Source organism: Hippoglossus stenolepis, chromosome 10, assembly GCF_022539355.2.
Source record: "Hippoglossus stenolepis isolate QCI-W04-F060 chromosome 10, HSTE1.2, whole genome shotgun sequence".
Taxonomy (NCBI): domain Eukaryota; kingdom Metazoa; phylum Chordata; class Actinopteri; order Pleuronectiformes; family Pleuronectidae; genus Hippoglossus; species Hippoglossus stenolepis.
This window is the reverse complement of record NC_061492.1, coordinates 14,669,539-14,693,131: the sequence shown is the minus strand read 5'-3', so window position 1 is coordinate 14,693,131 and position 23,593 is coordinate 14,669,539. Positions and strand designations below refer to the sequence as shown.

The window sequence follows — 23,593 nt, the reverse complement described above, 5'->3', positions numbered from 1 at the left end:
TTTCTTTTCGTTACTTTACGTTACTTCACCTTACGTTACTTTACTTTACGTTACTTCACTTTACGTTAAGTTACTTTTAGTTACTTTTAGTTACTTTACATTACGTTACTTTTAGTTACTTGTAGTTACGTTACGTTACATTACGTTACTTCACGTTACGTTACGTTACTTTTCGTTACTTTTAACTAAAGTAAAGTAACTGTCGGACAGACGGACGGACATCTGTCTGTCTGTCCGTATTTATTTATTTTTTCAAATACTGACTTTAGTTACTTTTAGTTACTTTTCAGGTCACAATCCTGACCTGAACCTGAACAGCTCCTTATATTATTAGTGCAGTGTCATAGCGCCACCTACTGATCAGTGTGAATATTCAGTTGTGCTAACATTGTCCAATTGAAACAAAACTGCTCACGCTACATCAGAGTTCCTACTTGAACAGATCTATGTCTGTATGTAATAATAGTGATGGAGCCACCTACTGGCAACAGGAAGTAAGCTTTGTTTTACAACTATCATTTGATTTACATGTAATTCTCACCGTGTGATCTGCAATTGATTGCGTGGGCCGTAATGCGCAATTAGTAGACAAGGATCGACGTCGCGTGACAGATGCAGGAAGTGAAGCGTTTATCCTTCCCGCAGCGTGCAAAACAAATGCGCCTGGTCGCCGATCGCTCTCTCCACCAACCGCAACAGGTCCCGAGTTGCGTGTGCTCGGGCCCGTTCAGTGCTACAACGTAGCCCTAGTTACTATTAATATTATTTTGAAATTATGTGTCCCTTATGGAAGAGCAATGCTGAAAACCCAGAGTAGCACTTTAACATTTTTAAAAACCCAATGCTGCCCAGTGGATGGATGAAAAAGGAAGTGGGAAGTATTAAAAGTGAAGAAAACTTATTGAAGTTGTATTCTGTCATTTTCTAAGACTCCAAACATTCCTGCAGTTGCCAATAGATCTCATATGTTGCCAATAATAAAAAAATCCCTCCCTGCAGACTCTGATTCGACTTCCACAGACTTACTTCTCTGTACCTACCGATCAATAAAAACTCCCTGTAGTGGAGGTTCTTTTTTGTCGTCTCATTCCTATTTTAGAGTCCGGAGCAACCTCTGCTCAGAAAAACCTCAAGTGGTGTTTTTTCCTCTCAGTCTGCTCAGTCTGAGGGTCACTCCAACCTATTGATCCTGTCTGGGGATTCTTCTGCTCATCAGCTGCCTTCTCAAGACGACCCCATGACCTTTTGTCAGAAAAACACCACTGCGCATCAACATTCATTCTCTATTTTTTTCTTTATTTTTCTCAGAACAATAAAAATAGTTTAACAAACGAAGACTTCTTCATTCTCTCCAGTTCGCCTTGTATTTATAGGTGAAGATGAGACAAATGCCCAGTCATGTCCATTTCATCTCCTCTTGGCTCCGTTCCCACCCCGATCCTCCCTCTCCGCCCCTGGCAGGTTTGACAGGGGAGAACCGGGGCCTATTGCTGTGTCTTTTGACGAGGTATACAGGCTATTCAATGATTGGTGACACGTTATTTGAAGCGGACATCACTGACATTTGCATCTCGGAGCTTCTCCTTTTTGTTCAGAACTGCACCATGCGAGGCCTGTTTGTACACGATCGGTAACATTGAGCAGGTTATGACTGATGACACATCATGCTTTTCACTGACTGGCGTGACGTTAGAGGATAGAAGACACAGTTGTAACTGTGGAAACGCCACGTTACCGACACAAGAGACGAAGACGAGATAACTGACGGGTCTCAGATCCTCTGTTTGTCCAGAGGAGATAAAACTGCGATGTGGAGGGTCCCTGAGGGAAGTGAAGAACGTTGGTTTGAATGCACAAGAAAGTCATAAACAAAACACATAGGATTAATGGTTAGCTTCAAAAACGGAGCAGCTATCATTACATTGCAGTGATACTGAATAATTACATGGAAGGAAGTGGACCTCTTATGCAGCATGTGCAACCTATAGAACTAAAAGGCTTTTTTTTCTTTTCTTTTTTTTTACAGTACTTCAAGCACCTTCTAAATGTCATAAAGCAAATGGGCCCTCGAAAAGCACTCAACGGAAATGTCACATAACCGGGTTTATACAGTTTTCACTTCTCAGTAAGTACGTAGATCTGAGGAGTTTATGTAGCTGTAGCAACAATATTGTTTTTAAATGAATCGGAGATGAATTTCACTCTTGGCAAAATCTACTGAGGCTGTAGATTTTAGGCAAAAAGTGGATGGCGAGCGTGACACCGGGTAAATTCAGCACAGATGAGACAGAGAGTTGAAGCTTGTTATTTTTTTCCTATAGCACGAGACTGTGGCGTCCCAGATCCCTCCTGGTAGTTGATTATAATGGGATCCTTGTGTGGCGTTACCGTCCCTCCTCGCCAACTGAATACAATCACATGAATCAGGGCTGAATGGCTGAACAATCAACAGCAGAGGAAATGAAAGATGCCTGAGTAGTTGTGGCTATTGTGCACCTGATCAGGACAGAGGTATCAATACAGTCTGAACAAACCCAAGAAGTCATACTAATCAAACTTGAAAGAGTTCAAAACATAGAAATATTATACAACAGAGAAAAGATGAAAAAAAAAAAAAAGAGCTCAATTACTGCGACCCATAAGAGATGAGAGAGGCAGAAGAGATATAGCAAAACCAGACAGAGGGACAGAAGCAGAAAACCTTTGCGTCCATGTCAGAGTATTAATACAGTAGTCCAGAGGTCTGAATGTAATAGTGGTGGATTCGAGCACCATCTCTATGGCTGGGGGTCAGAGGGTCACTGGTCCAATCAGGTTGGAGGGTCATGGCTGTCAGGGCTGGTTTCCAGTGCAGAGCGGCGGGCTGGCACAGTGATGAGGATAATGACGTCTTAGTGTCACATCGGATCACACAGCAGACACACAGTCACAGAGCAGGAGTGGGCAGGCTGGACCGCGGGGGCCCCAAATGTACCCGGTGGGCACTAAACAGTCCAAAGGCCTGGCCTTTAGTGTTCCCATAGTTCAGTGGAGCTCCAACACAGTGCAGAGAGGATAAAATGAAGCTGGATGTAGTCACAGATCAAATGTTGAGAAGGGATCGATACATATCATCGAGGGAGCAGTTCAATTAAGCCACACAGCCTATAGAACAGGTGGACGTGTGTTTGTCCATTTCAGTCAGTTGTTTTAGGCCCAAACCAGGAGGGAGCTGAAGGCTCATTAGTTTGAGGGTTAAATCCTCTTCTTCACTGGTCACCCCCCCCCGCTGGGCCCATGTGCTGACTGCTCCTGTACAACACAAAAGAGACGGGTTAGACTCACACATCATGGATTGAATTAAAAAGATAATCAAGAATAAGAATAGAATAAAAATCAAGAATAAAGAAATTCAATAAAAAATAAACTCCTCTCCAAAGTATCAAGCATGATTCTAATGTTAGCATGTTAACATGCATATAGGAGTTAGGGTTACAAGCAGGTATACTGTTCCTCATATTCACCTTAGTTAGTTAGCATGCTAACTGTTAACGAGCACTAAACACAAAGTGCAGCTGAGGCTGATGGGGACTGTCATTATTTTTGCAGCTTGATAAAAATATATTTGATGTGTTGATGGTGTAAGAGGAAAAGACAGAGGATCAACAAAGTCTTTAGGGTTCATCCATGATTGTAATCGCAAAATTTCACTATAAATCCATCCAATAGTTGTATTTCAGTGGACAGACTGACAGATATTTCCATCTCTAGAGCTGCTCACTATGCTGAAAAGTAAAATAACGTTTGATTCCTATTTCGACCTTCGCCAAGGAGGTTGTGTTTTCATAGCCGTCAGACAGTCAGTGCGATTACTCAATAACCAGTCAACCGATTTCCATTAAATTTCATGGAGGGGTCAAGTATGAACTAAAGAAGAAACCATTACATTTTGGACCAGATGCCGTGCATATAAACGGGCAGATTTGTCACCAATGTCTTTAACATGGTGAGTTTTTTCCGACATTTTCAGAAAATTCTGAAGAAGCTGTAATGACACTCAGTGGAGCGCATACCTCCGTCAAGGCCCAACCGGCCTTGAATTCAATCAAGCTGCAGCAATTTTCACACACTCAGACATCAGCTCCTGAAATGAGCCTATGAATTATTATCTGTAAAAATTGTGAAAATGTTGAAAAACGCACGCTGAAATTGTTCAGTTGTTTTTGTGTAACCTCTTTTACTAAACAAACAAACAAACAAATGGAAAGGGGTGAAAACACAACCTCATTGGCAGAGGAAATTAAGTGGCCAATCAGACTCAGCGCAGGTATATGTCCTTTTAGATGCGAATTTGACAGATGGGTTTGTGAAGTTTAAAAATATGACTATTGAATTACTTTATTTGCAAACCCAAATTACACAAAATGTTTCAGATAATAAATATATGAAGTGTGCTGTCCTTCCGTCAACATTTTGGAAACAGTTAATTCTTTGTTGATCCACAATCTGCAAAATGTCTTTTGTTCCTAAATTAGAGAAGAAGCTGTAGCTTACCTTTCTTTTTATAACTACACGGTTTCTGTAAAGACTTAAGTTAATAGATTTCTTCATCCAAACACTTCCAGTGGCCTGTGGCAGTCCTTTCATTGGTTCCTTCATTTTCATACAAGTTTCATCCAAAGATAGAGCAGAAGAGGAGGCCTTCATAGCAACAGCCACTGCTGATTCAAAAACATCTTGTAGCTCAAGTAGGGGTCTGCAGTGACATTCAATCAACCCCCACGCGAATTATTCACGTCTTGAAAAATTTCACTTGTTCAATTTTCAGATTTCTCCAGTGTTTTTTGTTTGTCATATTTATGCTTCTTCTGCTCCAGTGAGGGGGGAAAAAACTCCAAAAATCATCTTCTGTTTTGCATTGAAGGCCAAGTCACTCGTCAACAAACACTGAGTCGTCCATTGCCTTAAAAGTTAATATATATATTTATATATAAAAAAAGGGAGTTCATAAATTATTCAACAATGTTCAGTAGATAAAATACCACTTGCATTTCTGTCCTGAAATTATCACTTTGTGCTTTCTGCAAACAAAAAACATTGAAAAAGAAGCAGCAAATTTTTGCCAGAGGTTAATCCATATATAAAACAAAATATTGTCTCTTGAAATCTTAAAGGTTCGCTCTATCTGTGTCGATTGGTTATTCCGTTGCTATTTGTGGCCGGCTCCTCCAGCTCGTCGTCCTCAAAGCCGTGAAAGGTGGAAGTGTCGCTCTCTGAGGTGGTGCCAAAAAGCTCCTCGGCTCCGGTGAAGGTCCCGTCTTCCTTCTCTTCTCTGCGGGCAGCTGGGACACAGGACGGAGTCAGTGAGCAGGTGACGGATAACAAACAGCAGACAGCAACAAACAAGGCTAGAACATCTCTTCATTTCATAATTTCTTCCCAATGATCCATTGTGGAGACACACTTAGAATCAGTTAGAACACACACAAAAAGACGTTGTATATCAACTCACTTGTGCATTGGCAGGCTGAGAAGGGAGACCCAGATTTACCCGTTTTCTTGCCCTGGCATTTATTACAGTAGTTGCTGGGAATGCTCGTCCCACCTGGACCCTTTGGACCTGTGGGGAATTTACAGGTAAACAAGACTTGGTCAAAACCTTGTATAAGGTGGGACCGTACAGGGTCAATGTGCAAAACTTAGTTGAAAATTGTTGTTTTTTTGCAACCACAATTGTTCAATTACCCTGTTCATGACAACATTGTGTCATATTTACATTCTGTCTTGTGCCAGTCGGTTTCAGCCCTTTTATCTGTTTGCACATTGACTCAATCAGACATTACACAGACTTTGTACTGGGGGTTGAGAGGGTAAAGTCCATTTAATGTCTAGTTCAACAGATTTATATTCACACCAACAGCTGTATGTGTCTAGAAGGATGATGTCGAGAAGAGTTCAGTGCCATAGCAGTTTGTGTCCTCATCTGGGTAAGAACTCTACACTCAGTGAATAGAGTTTCTGACAGGACAGCACTTGTGACTGTCTTTTACAAAACAAAATTATAATTTTTTTTACAAAAGAAGTCACTAAAGTGGTCTGATTATAGAAACTATTTGCTGCAGCCAATGGAGAAACAACCAAACCTCTGGTGTAACTTAATCATAAACTTGACTATCACTCACTCATGAGCATGTCAGGGTGTAGAGCTGGACTGTAGCTGGTTTAGCCAAACATTTGAGGGGTTGGTGCAAAAGAAATAATATGTTCTAGTACCTTAATTCATGTAGGTAAACTGTGTCCTTTCAAAAACAAAATTTGAAGTTAAGAAACTCTGTAGGTGTGTTCATCCCTTAGACATGCAAGATCTGGGGGTCTCATCATTAAGACACATTCAATATACAGCTGATTGATTCTCTATTTGAATTATAAACGTTTTTTTATTCAGATTATTGTCCTGTTTACTTCCTGATTATGGGAACAAGTTCTTTGGATTGGCTTCTCAAGTTGACTGGATGGATGGTAGAGATCCCTTTGTCATCTTAGTACATCAAGTGGGGGTTAAAAACATGTACTGACAATATAAGAGTGAACATTTGATTTGTGTTTAAGCACTTTGACAGCAGATTGTGGCTGATTTGACGTATCGCTGTTTCTTGATTTCAGTATTATGAAGCAGCTTTTTGTATCTGACATTTTTTGGTTTGGTTTCGGAAACCAATCACTGATATGATATAGGATCAGCAGGCAGGCTTCTTACGTTTGTGTCTGTCAGTCTGTGGTACAGAGGGCGATCTGGACGCCACCTTGTTCCTCTGTCCAGCTCTGTTCTCCTCCGCCAGGTGGGAATGGGTGTAGTGGTAACTGAGTCCTGTACGGTTCCTGTAGCGCTTTGCACAGACTGCAACAAAACAGTAGGCACATGTTCAGTCACACAATAACTGAATAAATGTACATTTTCTGACCACTTATCTATAGGATGAGAGTTTCATCATAAATGGGTAAAATAAAAAAGGCATCATGGCATTTGATGGAGGTGAATATTCAGCGTCTGGGTCCAAAAGGTTAAAAAAAAGGAGTATTTTAGGATTTCATTGCAACAGTCAGTCAAATAAAACAAAACCCCAGACAACACAGTAACCATGTCTCAGTTTAACAGCACCAGGGAACTTCAGTATGAGAAAAGTAAGCTAATATTAGAGCCTGAATCAATAATCAGGACTGCCAACACAACCGCTCAACAATCTGTCAAAATAAATATCCTTAAAAGACGAGAGACCAAAAGTGTGAACAAATGAAGGTACCTGAGGTCGAAGATTTTGAGTTCTGCTTTTGTTTGTATCTGTCTGAAACAGAAAAGACACAATGAGATTGTGCTGTTCAAGATCAGTTTTATCAGCTGATGTAAAATCCAATACCCCGTAACCGGATTTTCCACATGCAATTTGCATGAACAGGAAAGGTTCATGAGTGAGACTATAGTAACACTAGTTCTGCTTTTAACCAGCGGTTTCAACTGTAAAAACTGTGTCTGAGTTACACTGGTTGGTCTTTTTTCACAAAGATCACCCTGACGGTCGTTTAAGAGTAACTTCCTGACATGCGGATATTCCAGATAAAAAAGGTTTGACGAACAAGTCACACTATGCGTCCCATCTACAGTTTACCACGCCCTTGAAAAGAAATGAGAAAAGAATACTTAAATACTGATCTGATAAAGGTAAAATGTTCTGTTGGATCCAACTGAAGGAGCTGAAGTAAGTAATTTCCGTCTTCAATCTCACTAACAAGAAATCATAAATTTGGGTACGGTAATACAGTACATGTATTTGTGTTGTGAATTATGTGTACAATATATGGAATGTTCTTTTGTCAAAACTTTAAGTGCAAAAATCACAGTGACTCTCACAAGGATAGGTCATCCAAAAATGAAAATTCCCTTATTATCTACTCATCATTATGTCGATGGAGGGGTGGGTGTAGTGTTGCTTCTGGAGTTTCAGGGGTAAACAGTGTTGTGGCCAAATCCGATACAATTTTAGGTAAATGGTGACTGATTCGTCCAACGCAAAAGAATAACAGAAAATGCCTCCATACTGCTCTTGTGGTGTCATCCAGGTGTCAGTTAGCCCTGACATTTAAATTCAACTCAAAACGGCGTCTTTTACTTCATGTTTTTAGCCTAAATGTCCTCTGATATCGTGCCCTGGAGACGCATTCACGCATGGATCACAGCGGACATTTCAATCACCATTTACCTCAATTGTATTGGATAATGAGTGACTTTTCATCCTTTTGAATACTCAGTAACTGCGAGGATATATCAGTAAAAAAAAAAAAAAGATCTCTACTAAGGCCCAATCCCATTTCACCCCTTCTCCCTTCCCCTTGTTTTCAAGGGTTATCTTAGCCCTTGAAACAGAGTCACAAAGGTTAGTGGTTGAAATCTTCCCCTACGAATTGGGAATGCACTTCAAGAAGCCGTTACACATCACTAGGCGTCGTGAAAACCCGACAAATCAATCAGTAGTCGTCGATGTAAACATACACGACAAAACGTTTTGCCGGGGATCTTAAATACACCAATGCCTTTTCTTGCACTAAAGTGACAAACCTATAATATCCTAATAACATCTATGCTAATGCAGGTGAATCAATGACATTTGCCATTCATCCAATGGAAAATGAAAAGCTTGGTGGCGCTGTATTATTTCACGTATGAATCAAAAGCATACAGGCTGCTAGCAGTGGTCTGTAGCAACCCTTCCAGGATGCTTTGTTATCAGAGGAGCAGTTAAGTTCAGTAACCTCGCTGCTATACGCGGGTTCAATCAAGTGCATCGTGTATCTTCAAAGAGGGGGGGGTGCATGCTAACGCTAGCGATTTTTCTTAAGGTAGTGGTGAAAAAAACAACCATACAACATTGAAACGATATTAAACATTCAACAAGATAATTAAAATATTATTGTAATTTTTAAATCGTTAATAATGTAGAAAATACTACATTTGTGGGTCTCTTGCCGGTGAAGCGCAAGGCATTCTGGGAAATTCTCATAGCCCTCAGTTTGAAGTGTGGGTCGGAAAAATCTCAGTTTCGAGGGCTGTAGAGCCAGAACACTTGGCCCTCCCCCTCCGTCCTAACAAGTATCGGGACAGCCTTCCCCGACATGCGAACACGCAAAACGGAGGGAAAGGGAGAAGGGGTGAAATGGGACTGGGCCTTACTGTCACAGACGTATGGCTTGTCATCATCCTGGTCTGTCCTCCTGCGGCCTGAACCCCGACCCTGAGGAAAAAATACCCCATTAACCCTGATCAAAGATGAACCTTCCAACAAATAAGCTGCATCATATATATATATCTATATATATATATATAGATATATAAATACTGTATGTATATGAGAAAGGCATGCCTAAGCCACTACCTTAGCTAAATGTGATTTGATGTGATTGGAGAAGAAACAGAAAACCTTGTTTTTTAAACAGACACTGATATGGTAGGTCTCCCTGAACGTCTTGGAGTCCCTGCTCATGTGCAACTGGAGTCCATTTGTTCACTTACTCTTCCTTTGCCTCGATGTCTCCTTTTGGGAGTGTCCACCTCGTAGTCGTCATCATCGTTGAAAGCGTCTTCTGCTGCGTCTGCTTCCAGAACCCTCTGAGACAGGGAGACAGAGCCACAGACACAGATAAATGTCTGATGTCATCATATTCTTTATTGATTGAATTTGTTTAGTGCCAGTAGGGTGAATTTGTAAGTTATCTAAATCATGGTTCTCCAGCCTTTGTTTTCTTCAATGTTCATGTTCCCAAAGGTACATTATATGGAATGTATGATCTGGAGATGTCTTCTTGTGACAGAGATCTAAGATTAACAATAACTCGGACTGACAGAAATTTTTTAACTGAAGTTTCATTTTTAATCTTTTACATGATTGTGTGGACATAACTCATTAGTTTCACATATAACAGTGAGTAATTGGGAAATCAAAGTTGAAGCAGTTCACTTGTCCAAACTGCCTCTCAGCGAGACAGCGGTCAGCTAACGAGCCCCGCAGGTCAGCTGGAAAAACTTGGCAAGTTGCCTTGACAACCAGTTGGGGCGCAACACTTCACTGTCAGAGCCGGGGCCCTCAGTCGTTTGAGTGATACCACTGAACATTTACATTTTAAACATTTGGCTGACGAGCTTAACCAGAAAAACACAGGGACTGAACCAACCTGGATCTCCAGCAGGCTCTCCTCGTCGTTCTTCGCGTTCCTCTTGTCTAGGCCCTCTCCCCGCAGCAGCGCCTCCAGTGTGGTGCTCTGAGTGGGCAAGGCGTCCTTGGACATGAGGCTGCCGTCTGCACAACAACAAGCAACACATGATGACTCAACAAAACATGAGCTAAGTGTTTATACTATCACGCCATGCCAACACATCTATGGTCTATTGTTCACTCTAGGTAAAAAAAAGTCCCACAGGTGTATTAACCAATGCTGTAAATATTCTTGTTCTCTGTTACACGCGGCATCTGTTGCACTTTCCGTCCTGGGAGAGGGATCCTACACATGAGGTTTTGGTTGTAGTTGTTCCTTACTCTTGTTGAGGGTTAAGGGCAGATGATGTCACACCTTGTTAAAGCCCTATGAGACAAATTGTGATTTGTGAATTTGGGCTACACAAAAAACATTTGATTGATTGATGTGTATGACTAAAGCAATGGAACCTGAAACACTGTCACACGCGAATGCAAAGCGAATATTGCTGGGTCAAAGTAGGACTGGGCAATTAACCGAAAATGTATGGAAACCAACATTTATAACGTCTCTCGACTTAATCTTGCTCATGTCGGTTAATTCTGTTAATACTTAATACTCAATACGTACATTCACAAACTGTCGAGTTTACGCTACGTTCATTTTGCAGCTGTGCCCTGACATGCTGCTTCAGGATCAGGGCAGACATAGATTACATGTCCATTATCCTTGTACCACGCTATAGCGTGCCTCCTCACTCCCCTGCTGACGTGCGCTCACTTTACACTTTAACAATAAACACCACCACTAATCAGAAGTTATTAGGACCCGTACAGTACTGAAGTTTACTTTGTGCTTGTTTGATTCTCTCTAGAGTTTATGAGACACGTATTCAAACACATTGAAAAATCAGATCAAGATTCAGTCGGGTGGGGGGTTGGCATTAAATAATTGTTCATTAATCAAGGTAAAAGTTTATTGATTTGAAGTCATAATGCCCAGTCCTAGGTCAAAGTTCACTAAATCTGAACTTTACCTGTAGCCATGCTACGATTTGCTTCCCCACAGGAAGTGAATGTTTCATTTACTTCCTCGATCGCACAGATTGGAAGTTAACTTTCACTCCTGATACATTCAAGTAAGTGTGACCGAGCCCTAAAGCTGCAATGTGTTACAGTTGTCTAAAGGCTTATTCATGCCCAACGTTAGACATGTATACGGAAACGGATGGAGCTTTCTGTTCGTACTCTGTGTTCATTTTGGCAGTTCCACCAGAAGTCTTGGGGGGGCAGTGTGGCCAATAGTTTAAGCGAGACGACCATAAGGCATGTGGAGGAAAATTTTTAAAATGATGGAACTTTTGAGGAGAGATTTTGCAAGTTGTTAAGGAACTATAGATGTTTATATGATGTTACTTTGCCCAAGCACAGAGACAAACAGCTGCTTTTGTCTCATTCTGAGAAGAAACATTATCACAACCTCCTCCACGTCACATGTTTGTTGTTGTCAAAATCTCTGTGCTGCCATCTAGTGGATGTACTGCTTAACAACCAATGTGAAGGACACATAATAGTACGAGGGCAGTAACGATTGCATTGTTTGAAATGGACGCATCTCTTTTCATCTGAGCCCTGACATCTGCTGTTCTTCTTCTGCATCACCATCAAACACTGTAACTGTGACAAGAACCAGCACTACAACATCCAAGCTACATGAGCAGCGTTCTATAAGCACATTTCTATTATCCTCTTCCTCTCCCACTAGACATAATAAAAGCATGTGGCAAATTGCTGGAGCAACTGTTTGTTATATCAGCTGTCACCACTTGTTTTGCCTGGAACAGAATGTGTCATGACAACTATCTTCACAGCACTATATAACTGACAAGGCATATGGTTTCAGTCTGAAAGGGAAAGCATTGTCATTAGTGAGCTGCACCACGTAGGCAGAGTTTGTCCACAGGAATCTCTGAGGTTCAGTGAAGTTAAGTGGCTTATCACTTTAACCTGAACGCATCATGCAGATATTTCCTTCTACAGGGAGCTGAAGACCTAAACAAACAGTGTAGGAGGGAAGCAAGTTGACAAAGCAGAGCAAATAAAAGCTTCGAGAGTCGGCCGGATCCGCACGTCTTATTTACAAAATCTCCTCTCCACTGAGGGCTTCGCGATCTGCTGCTCTGTGGATGTTTGGAAAGAGGACACACTTCAAAGCCCCTCCGACTGCAGCTTTCTATCAGCCCTTCATCTCACCGCTGCGCCCACTAGAAAGACTTCTGCAGAATATCGAACATGAAGTGCAGAAGCAATAGAGCACCGCATAGGTATAAAAGGGCAGACACAAGAGGTAGGCGTGACAAGCACATCCAACGCGCTTCTCTAAAATGGGCCCCTCCACCATGTGGCGGCAGCCCCTAACCATTGTGTCTGCACACGTTGACTTTCAACTCTCCGCGACGAGACAGACCCCCCCCCTCACACCACCGCTTCCCTCCCTCCCAACCCATGGGAGCTGGGGGGCTAAAAATAGAGCCAGCAGCAGCCTGCAGCAGGGAGCTGATTCTGCATGCAGCCCCCGTCTCTAGCACACCATGAGTTAGACGAGCTTGCCGAGGCAGCGAGACAGAGTCTGGCTGCTGCCCTGTGCTGGGCACCTCTGGCCAGCTGCAGGACATGCTCTGTATAAGAGACGCCAGGTTAAATCAGGGTATGTTTCCCCTCTGATGGGCGCTGGCAGACAGCACATACAACCCACTGTTGTTGGAGAAGGGAAGGGACAGCAGGGTGGTGGTGGTGGTGGAGGCGAGGACTTTGCGAGCGCTAGCTCAGTGGAAAACAATAGACTACAATGGGATGTGTTTGGGAAACAAAGGCTCGGTTCTATCCTCTATTTTTCTACGCTATCTCTCCATCTTGTTTTCTCTTTCCAGGCTCTTTTCCTCTGTCTTACTTTCCCTACTTCCCAAACAGTTGTCCTTTCACCACATGATTCAAGAATGAACAGAAACTAATACAAATTTAAACATGTGACATTATATTTCTCTCTGTTGCCATGTTCATTAGGATAGTGCAACATCCCAGTGGGTATACAAGCCTTGGGCACAGTTATTCAAGCTCAGGATCACTGGCCACAAAACACACACAGGCTGCACCGCAATTTATAGAGACGGATGGAGGAGCTGCCAGAGGGAAAGAGACAAAACCAATCAGCAAGGGAGGTGGTAAGTACAAAATAAGATACAGGGAGAATGTAATGTAGACGAGAGCGTAAACGTTTTGAGTGAGCGGTTTCAAGTGGCAGCCCGAGAAAAGCCAAACTACATTCAATAACATTTATTAAATACTGTCTGCAGTGGCCGAACTCCGTCTCGCTGCTCCCAGCAGTGGCAAATCTAATTACATGTTCTACTTCTCACAAAACAAGTTTACCAGCCGGGGTGAACACAGCCACATTTCATCCTCTGAAAAATGACTGGCAGCCTGTTCTGCTCAGTGTGCGGAGACAGAGTGATATGCTTTTAGCGAGATTATTCCAGATCATCACCAGTAATCACATGAGCTGAAGGAGGTGGGTGGGAGACGAGGGAGGGGGGGAGAGAGAGGGAGAGGGAGAGAGAGAGAGAGAGACAGAGACGGATGAGCGGGAAGAGAAAGTGAGCAGGAAGCGATGGGCAGGTAGTTTAAGGACAACGGCTGCAGGGTCTTACCGAGCTGCAGACCATAGATGCCCAGGCGGGGATCCGTGGCATTGTGCAGCCGTCTTTTCTTTCTCCAGCAGCGGGCGGGGTACGTGTACATCTGCCCGGCTGAAACCCCTGCATGATAACAACAATACACATCAACACAAAAACTAATTCATCTCTTGAAACACATTGATTGAAAAATGTTTTTATTTAGCTTTACTACTTATTTTGCGAAATGGACATGTTCACAATTTGTTTTGTCTGACCAACAATACAAAACACAATTATATTCAATTTACAATCATATAGGGATGGGCGATATGGAAACAAATTTGATAAATATCACGATATTAATCAAATCACTATTTTTGTCATTTCTGTTTCAGATGATACTCTGCTTCTTGTTGGACTTTAAATAGCTAGAATATCTCCACACTACCAGAGTTCCTCTGACCCTTCTTTTCAACAATGTCTTCGTCTTTTTGAGCCTTGGGCTGTGTCTGTTGGGGTGTCTTCTTCTGTAACCTGTCGCTCGAGTTTTCGTTAACATTATATTTTGTCATTTTCTCTTCTATCTCGCTCCTAATCCTGACGTACTGGTGTGCACGGCTGCAGTAGCCCAAACATTAGCACGTGTGCTGCTACTGGCTGCTCCTCCTATGCTCTGTGTGCGTCAACCTAACCTAACGTGTCTCTAACTCTATTCCAGCCACATTATTGGTTCGGTGCGGCGCTATTGTCATTATCATTGGGTGTTCCTGTTGTCTGTCAAAACATGGATGGAATGAGTTCTATCGACGTTCGACCATGTCTTTCTATCGAGGAAAAGTTATTTCCTGATAATTATCTGTTATCGTTTCATCGCCTAGCCCTACGATCAGGTAATATTAAAGTAAAAAAACACCCACATTTAGGCAAAAATAATCAACTCAAATGATCAACTTTACATTACATTTCATTTAGCTTACGCTTTTATCCAAAGCGACTTACAATAAGTGCATCAACCATGAGGGTACAAACCCAGAACAAGAATCAACTGATTATTAAAGCTTGACTGATTTGTCGACTGGCCGATAATACCCACTGATGTTAGCCTCTGACAGATATATCGGTATCAGCGTTCGTTTTACAGAATAAACAAAGCAGAAAATATGTGCATTTATGTTTACATTTTAAAAGAAATAATTTTCTTAAATCAAGTTCTATATATTGCAATTGTGTTTTCTATTTATTTAGTTATTGATAATAAAGTTTATGGTTAAACTGTACATTACATTTCTTTGTCAAAAGGGTTGATAGTCATTTTAGTAATCATCACCAATTTATACATCGTCCAATATATCTGGAATGTTTTACTCCCCATTGGTACCGCCCCCCTCTTTTGGGACTAGACCACTGACAACCAAGTTTAAAAAGGTCACCTTGGATTGTGGTATAATTGCAAGTGGCATTTTATTGACTTAACAACAGAGTGAAAAAGCAATCAAAAGATTAATCAATAATGAAAATAATTATTTGAAACCCTCGTCAATAGCCCTGCATAATGTAGATTCAGACACTTTTACAAGCCTAACGGACCAAATACAACACTCTGTGTATGTGTATGTGTGTGTGTTTGCACACCAGGGCTACGGTGGTGCCGCTCCATCCAGATGTAGCAGTTGTTCTGAGCCACACCAGTTTGTGAGTCGAGGAATGGCAGGCGGACGCTGCGTTCAGCACAGAGGCGGGCATTGTAGCTGCGGCACTGCTCGATGGCCTCCTTATAGAACTGGTCGCCCAACCTGCCAGGGGGGGCAACATTAGCAGCAGAGGTCAGTGGCCCTTAATGATGTGGTCGACACAGCAGAAGTGAGGCTATGGATAAATGTGATCGTTTGCAGTCTGCGTCTACATGTATTGCACCTCTTTTGCATCTGTTGTGCGTTAGAGACGTCATCAACACTCCCACTTGCTCGCTCACGTTCCTGCTGTATTCTCACATGAGCTTACTTTGACATTTTGCTAAGGCGCTAGCAGGAAATGCAGAGAGCAACAGACTTGGACATTTGTGTTCTGTAGCCTCTGCAGAAAATGTCTAGTGTTCTAGCGTCTCAGTATGTCTGAAAACGGCTTTACTTGCTACAAGATGACTTAAAGCAGATCAAAACAATAGTATAAGGAAATAAATAGCAGATGCTTCTTTGAACAAAGAGTAATACTGTAAGATTGGAAATCCTCCACAACCAAAATAATGCTGTTAGTATCTAATGAGCAGTCTAATCAGTCCTGTTCAAGGTAAGTATCAAACTGACAAGTCTGCTAAGTCTCTCTGTCCACTTTCTGGCTTTCCATCAGGGAAAAATATATAGAAAGAAAAAAGAAACCCAGTTACAACAGTGCAGTGACTCTGCTGCTCCCACTCCTGAGGTTAAACATATTATTACCTCTGTGGGCTCTTTGTCTGATCCGATTCTCGATTGGCTATGAGCTGCGCTGGCGGGTTAGATTATCATGACGACACTAAATCCGCGGCCTAACATTGCTGCTCGATGGTCAGAGGAGCGAGCAGCAAAGACTCCAGACTTTAGTTCCACTTTTCTTGGTGCCACTGAGATTTTGGCAGTCCCTTAGGGTGTCAGAGTTAATATTCAGAGTGAAATGGGGGAGGATATTTCACATTCAAGCCCTCGATCGGTGCCACACGCCTGGTATGGTAATTAGCCTACTTAATTAATCTCAGCAGAGTGTCTAGTACAAGGGCAGGTTCTAATTTGACGACATCAAAGATGTGGGTAAATGCTTCAACTCCAAAATCATGGTAAGGTACTTTGTACTGTTTTATCATAGGGCAGATAGGGCAAATAAAACTGTAGCGACCGGTTCTTCTAGCTCGAACATCTCCACATCCGCATAATGAAGTTCCCCCACATGTTCTCAATTACAACATTAGGAAGACGGCCATTTTGAAGTGAAACTAATGAGCTGCGGGCTGCGAGTCAAGCCTGGAATCTTAAACTAGAGGTGGAGGAGGTGGGAGGCTGATTTGTCAGCGTCTTCCAGATCCTGCGCCTCCTCTTTCTCTCTCCCGCTTTCTCTTTAGGTTTGCCTTTACCCCTAACCCTCCATGAGAAGACGTCCAGCAGATGAACAGCCGTGTTAGGAATGCTGTCCCGCACAAAAGCCCAGACAAAGCCACAGTGTGTGAGGCTTCCTGGGAAAGCGAGGCTTCATTTCAGTGTGAGTGAGAAGAGTAAACAGTCACAGGTACAGAGTGAGCGCAGGGAGGGGTGGAAAGGTGTTTGAGCGAGAGAACGATGAGGGAGAGAGGAAAATAATAAGACAGAACAGTTCAAAAGACAAGATGGTGAGAAGAGAGGTTGAGCACTTATGAGCAGATTATTACTAATAAATATGGGTCATTGCTTTTCCTTCAGCGTGTTACAATCGCACCAAGGTAACAGCTTTATTGTAGACAATAATAACACTATTACAGGTCTACCTTGTAAAGATGTCATACAGCTTTCTCAGGTTTTAAGAGGCAGGAATTTTTACAAGCGCAACTAAAAGGGCACTTGGAGAGCGCATTCCTCCACAAAGGCTGATTTGCCACTTTATATTGTGATCAGACACATGACATGTACACAGACGTGTTCTGAAAACTGCTCACATTAAACACAGGCAAAATGTCCATTATTTGATATTGTTTAAAGGAATATTCGTTACCATACAGTAACTGAATAAAGATCATCCCGTAAAAATATGAATTTAGATTAACAAAAGCCAAATCATAATCCGGAGCCACACTAAATTTCACCTCTTCTTAGATATTAGGACCCTACACATGCCTGTTTTTTTTTTCTTCATAAAATCTCTCCATTATTTGTTGAGAAATTCTCAAAAATGTAATAAATACATAAAAATAAGGCTTTATAATGACAGTGAATCCTTGATCCAAACAAAAATGTTATGGATGCTTCCCGGACCCATATCACATCCTTCCACCAAGTTTCAAGATAATCCAGGCAGTCATTTTTGCGTAGTCTTTCTTATAATCCAACAAACAAACGAACAGGGGTGAAAACGTAACCTCCTTGGAGGTAATAACACTGGAGTATACTCAAAAACAGATTAGGTAGGACATCTTCCACATCCAGTCAAACTAACCCGCTTGCCTCACTGCCATTCCCTGATATCAACACACATTCCTGATGAAACGCTTTGTGACATATCAGCTTACTAAAAACAGACCAGCTGACCCACTGTAAATGCTCCCTGAAGCCCACTAGGACGGCACGCTCACTGGCAAGTGCCAAGAAACGTACTCGAGTCCAACAGAGTGTGGTGGGGTGCTCGTCCGTCTCAAATGAAGTGTGCAGGGGTTGGGGGTGGGGGATGAGCGGGGAGAGGGTGAAAGAGAGCAAGTGTAGGTGCCGAAAGTTTTCTGGTGGGTGAAGCCTGTCTGTGTGGCGACATGGCACGCTCTCCATCCGAGAATCTGCCGCCCCGAGCAGCAGGTGTGCTGGCTTAGGTGAGAGATTTCTCCGACACGTGTAATGAGTGATGAGACCCGAACGTGTGACAACACAGAGGGAGTCATATCTTCCTCACGCACACACGCATCCACCCACCCGCCCGTCCGCACGCAAAGCAAATGTTTGAATTAATCATTCTAACTGTCTCCATCACATATATTACAGACCAGATTTCTGGTTCAACTTTGAACTACTGCACTTCCGTTAGTTTCGTTATTACTTTGACAAAACTCCCTTTGAGTTACAACTATAAAAACAAACATTTAGATCAGTGGTTCGTTACGTTTTGGGCTATGGGGTGGTTGTCCCCCGACGGGACATGGACCAATTAAAATGCCAAGTGTCAAAGTTTGGGCAAGAGTTCAGTTTTCCAGTAAGTCTGGTTTTAATAGCTTACTTGATGCTATATAAACAGGGTGAAAGGGCATGATTGACAGCAGAGTCCGACTTGTGATTGGTCGAGCATATGTATCCACCACCCTATTCCCTGATACTACTACTACTATGCTACTACATAGACTGGCTCCAAATGCACAACCTAGCGCCATTTGTATCCAGGATATTTTGGCTCCTTCTTCTCTTAAACATTTCAAGACACCAGAAATGCTGTTAGGACAGTTTATGATAAACCAGGATAATACTTTTCAGTACACAATATGTAGTTTTCTCTCGATCAAATCTATAAAAAAAAAGACAAAGTTTGAAGTAGTAGAAAGTAGCATGGGATCATGGGAATTGACCTCCATTGCAGTCAGCTTCTCCTGTTTATGATTCCTTCAGTGTTTATCGTTCAGGAAGTTTATAGCCGGAGTCAAATAATCTGCAACGGTCTAACCCTCTGCAAATGAAATGGACCTGATGATTATAACCAGTAAAAAAAGAATAATACATATAGGGGCTGCGAGCCAAGCTGCTGCTAATATTCGCTCAGCTTGTTTCTCTAATATCTTTAGAACCAAATGACTACAATCCTTCATCAGTCCATCTCATATTAAAATATAGTTAAAAAATACCAATATATAAAAGGTGTATTGTAAAAAAAAAAAAAAAGTGACTCCAAATGATAAATAGTACATTTCTGCCCAAACACAGTGGCATAAACAAATGGGATACAACGCCTTTAACAGTTCAAATGTACTGCACAGTTACACAATGAAATTACATTTGCATTACAAAATTACATGCAAGTACACAACTCAACAAAATATATACAAAAATAACTTAGATTTTATATATAATACCTTTAAGCCTGGCTCTGTCAGATGGTGACAAAATCCTGCAGACTCAAGGACTCAGAGTAAACTAGAAACATTCTGATTTCACGTGTTTCAGGGCTTAACAAAAGGTGCCTCAGAGGTACAGTATGTGGCACACCCCCTCTATATCTTCCAGTTGAGTAGAGAAGGTGAGTGTGTGCACTAGGGTGGAAAACAAAAAGCAAGTCTTGTGGCCAGCAGGGGCCTCCGCTATCAACGTGTTCCTGTCAACGGTTGGCCATGTCACATGGCTGCGTCCGTAATGCGAGCATGCGTCAACGCTTGTTTTGCATATCTAATGACAAAACTTGGGTTTGCAGTACAGCAGCTCACAGTGTGATCTGCGGCCACACTAAAACTTCTATATATACACTTTTAACCAGCATTGAGGAGATGTGATTCATGATGATCTAGAAAAACATAACTTCAGTCACGTCTGCTCTGTTCAGGAGGGCTTTCAAATCTGCAGGTGCACATCTGTTTTACAGGAAGCTACAGCTACCACATAACAAGAGCAGGGAAAGAGGAGGTCGTATAGAGTGACTGCATCCTTACAACCACCTCTGATTGCACCAATCAGAACATCAGTCTGGCTGAGGGCAGGAGTAAAACCAGACCATACACCTACACACTCAAGAGCCAATAAAGAGCCTGACTCATTCAAAGTGTAGGTTTCTCAACACCGGCAGGGTAGCAGATAATTGGAGGAAGGACCAGGAAGATGAGTCCAACCTGTAGAAACCTCCAGCTGTGGCTACAAATTTTATGAGCAGCTTTATGAGCTTCCTTATTAATTAAATATTCCAGACTCCATTTTAATCAGCAGATTGTGGAGATTACCGTCCTCCCATCACGATGCTCAGATGAGAGGGACGGACCTCACACAGACGTGCACAGGCTTGCACGCTGCAGCCTCATCTGCCGCCACATCTCCACAACAAACTCAAACCCGGCATTTCATTTCTCATAAGTGAATCAACTTAATACAAAAAAAAGGTCAAACTGTTCCACAGGAGCGACATCCAATTAGTGTCAAGTATGTATAATTATAATCTGACAAACTTGTGAAACGAAGTCAGAAACCCGAGACAGAGGCTAATTATAGCAGATTGAAACACTTCATTAAGCACAGCTTATAGTGAGGAGACATTTCACATCAGAATGCTAAAACGTCTCTGAGATGAAACAGCAGCTTGACAGCAGACGCGCGACGGAGCTGGTTGGGACACAAGACAGGGGGAAGGGTCCAATGAGATAATAATGAAATGCTCTTTCCAATAATAAGGGAAAGTACGTGATACAGGACATAACGGTAGTTCACAATTACATCGAACACTTTAACATAAGCTTTGCTGTGCATGTGCCTGCAGAGGGGCGCTGTGATCGTATCCTGTCATTCAATGATGGGTAAACAATTGTGAAGGCAAGGACAGTGCATGAGAAGTGCAAGCAGCTTCAGTCAACTCATAGAAATACAAGCTCAGGGGAAATTCGGCAATTAGCAATCAGTCTCTTCCAGAGCATCATATAAAGACTAAAGGAGACTTCAACCTGACATAGAGCCTCTGTGACTCTTCAGTCATCACAGAGGTAAAGGAGGTTGTAGGGGCCACATAATCATTCAATAATTTAAAGATGAATCATCTTTGGCTAGTAGTTGGGCTATCGGCTATCGCCTGACGACAAATTAGCCAAACAAAACACAAACAATGACACTTTTGCAGGTTTTTCAGGTCAAGACAACATTTTGGTTAATCTCTATTAACAGCAATCTGCATCTGAATACAGATAAATCAAAAAGGCAAATATCTGATTTATTTCGGTCAGTGTGTTCCGCCTCTCTAGCTCTACACAGACTGTTTACCTGCAAACAACCTAAGCTTGCTCAAAAACTGATTGGTCAAACTAGAAACAGAAACCAGGAGGCTTCTGGCCCCAAAATCTACATATTCACATGCAGAATCTTTTTTATAGAGATCTAAGCAGGAGCTCGGTGGTTCAATCCCCAGCCCCTCCGATTCCAAGTGAACCAAATTGCCCTCGATAGTTGTATTGATAGCGTATGAATGTGTGCATGACTGGGTGAATGCAACTTGTACTGAAAGCTCTTTGAGTGGCCAGAAAGACTGGAAATGCACTCACAATAACGTCCATTAGGAAACTAGAAAAGTGCAAACTAACCCTTAGCAGAAAATAGCATGTTCAATGAAAAGAAAACAGTCATGCACAATCAGACATTAAAAAACACCCCTCTGCAATCTCCTATAGGCGCAGTAACAACACTAGTGGGTGATGCGGGGTGTTGTGTGGTCCACTCCTCATGCTACCGTCCACGGAGGTGCCAGGGTACCTCTGTGGAGGAGCAGATGGTTCTCCTGCTTGTGCCCGACACTTCCTCCCTGTCGGAGCATCTCTCTGACAGATGGGCCCAGGATCCTGGACCAGGCTAATCTCCAGCACTCCTCCACTTAAAGGCACAGCAGAGAGATCCTCACAGACACACACACAGTCCCACAGAGCCACGGTGAGCCACATTACAGCCCATCACCAGTGCCATCACTACCTGACACGTCCAGCTCCATGTACTGTGCATTTTAAGAGACAAATGACCTGGTCACCATATGAAACGACCAGAGGAGGAGGCGAGCTGTGTGCAACTTACAGTAACACGTCCACCAGAAGAATTGGTGGAACAACAAGGGGAACAAAGGAGAAATGAAAGGAAAATGAGGTGGAGCATTTCAGTGAAGTTGAGGGACAGAGGTGACCATAGCTCGGGCTGCTGGAGCCTATTTCCATCGGCGGACTCACACCGCCGCTGACACTTTTTAGTCGTTTTCGCCAGCAGCAAAGCGTGCGAACACAAAATGCCTCCTCCCTTCGCTCCGCCGCGTCCCGACCACGTCTGCGCTCGGAGGAAGCCAAAGTTGACATGTCGACATTTCACACCGACTGTAAAACACTTTCGGAATGTCAGCCGATGTTCCGCCGCCGAGCACGGAGGAGGAGGGGGGCATCGACTTTTACCGATTCGGTGCGGCGGCGGCTCCGCAGACTATCAGCCACGCTGTCGACAGCTTTTCCCCCAAAATAAATTTACAACCCGGGGGAGGACGACAGTCTCCCGGGTTGCGTGCAAACCCGTGCCGGGGAGAGGCTCCTCCGGTGCGGTGGAAATGTCAGGCAGCCCCGCGCACATGTTTGAGACTAAAAAGATCAGAAAATCTTCGCGGAATAAAAGAAGTGAGCTGCCGGGGCTACTTTGCTGTGCAAGAAGTGCACTAAATACAACATGGACAGCTCAATGCGACGCGTGCACACGACAGGAAAACGACATGCACGAGCGGCCGGCCGCAACACACGAGTTGGCAACAAAGTAATAATTCACAATTTCCTCAATGTCTAAATTACTTACGCTTTTAGTGGGTTCTGAATGACAGCCGCCATTTTGCTACCATGTAACGCAATATCGGCGTCTTGCAGTTCTGAGGGAAACCTACGGGAATTGGCCAATCGGCGCTCGGGGTGAATTCGCGGACCAATCCGTGTGCAGCACAGGCGGACGGGGCGTGGCCGGACGGGGGTAAACTGTCAAAAATTATTTTAAAGGGTTTTCCCTTCTATTTGAATTGTGCACAAGTGAATAACAGCACTTTTAAAGAGACCCTCACTGGAGCTGGGTGACATGTCAGGAGAAGACCCCCCCCCCTTTGGATGAGTGGGACAGAATTATCAACATGGAAGCTGGTGTAATTATTTATTAAAATAATTATAAATCATTTATCATCATTAATAAGCATCGGGCTAATAATCTTCCCTGACTTTATGTTGGAGTTGGAGTGCTGGGAGAGGAATGGAAGCGAGGCGTGCACACGATCTATTCCTCCCACATACAGTAAGTGGTGTGACACAGGGAGATT

At 42.8% G+C, this 23,593-nt stretch overlaps 1 protein-coding gene across 4 annotated transcripts; it reads right to left on the bottom strand.

Annotated features, from left to right (window-relative positions):
- Positions 1-1,275: 1,275 nt before the first annotated feature.
- LOC118115984 (zinc finger protein DPF3) lies at positions 1,276-23,291 on the bottom strand. 4 transcript variants are annotated; one of them, XM_035167252.2, is made up of 11 exons: positions 23,089-23,291; positions 15,527-15,687; positions 13,928-14,035; positions 10,201-10,325; positions 9,542-9,637; positions 9,203-9,263; positions 7,281-7,322; positions 6,737-6,877; positions 5,492-5,599; positions 4,534-5,321; positions 1,276-3,291 (listed from the first exon to the last, which is right to left on the bottom strand). In XM_035167252.2, the coding sequence occupies exons 1-10, from the start codon at positions 23,118-23,120 to the stop codon at positions 5,161-5,163; spliced, it is 1,035 nt and encodes a 344-aa protein (XP_035023143.1). In that variant the 5' UTR covers positions 23,121-23,291; the 3' UTR covers positions 1,276-3,291; positions 4,534-5,160. The 4 variants fall into 4 exon arrangements, with proteins under 4 accessions (XP_035023143.1, XP_035023146.1, XP_035023144.1 ...); XM_035167255.2 differs by lacking the exon at positions 23,089-23,291 and adding an exon at positions 19,659-23,056; XM_035167253.2 differs by lacking the exon at positions 7,281-7,322 and having other exon boundaries at positions 23,089-23,196.
- Between the last annotated feature and the right edge of the window lie 302 nt (positions 23,292-23,593).

Coding starts and splice junctions, on each gene's coding strand:
- LOC118115984 (XM_035167252.2), bottom strand. CDS start 23,120: ATGGCGGCTGTCATTCAGAACCCACTAAAAGC. Junction 9,264..9,541: donor GACATCGAGGCAAAGGAAGA/GTAAGTGAACAA, acceptor TTTTTTCCTCAG/GGTCGGGGTTCAGGCCGCAG. Junction 5,322..5,491: donor CTCAGCCTGCCAATGCACAA/GTGAGTTGATAT, acceptor CCTGTGTCCCAG/CTGCCCGCAGAGAAGAGAAG.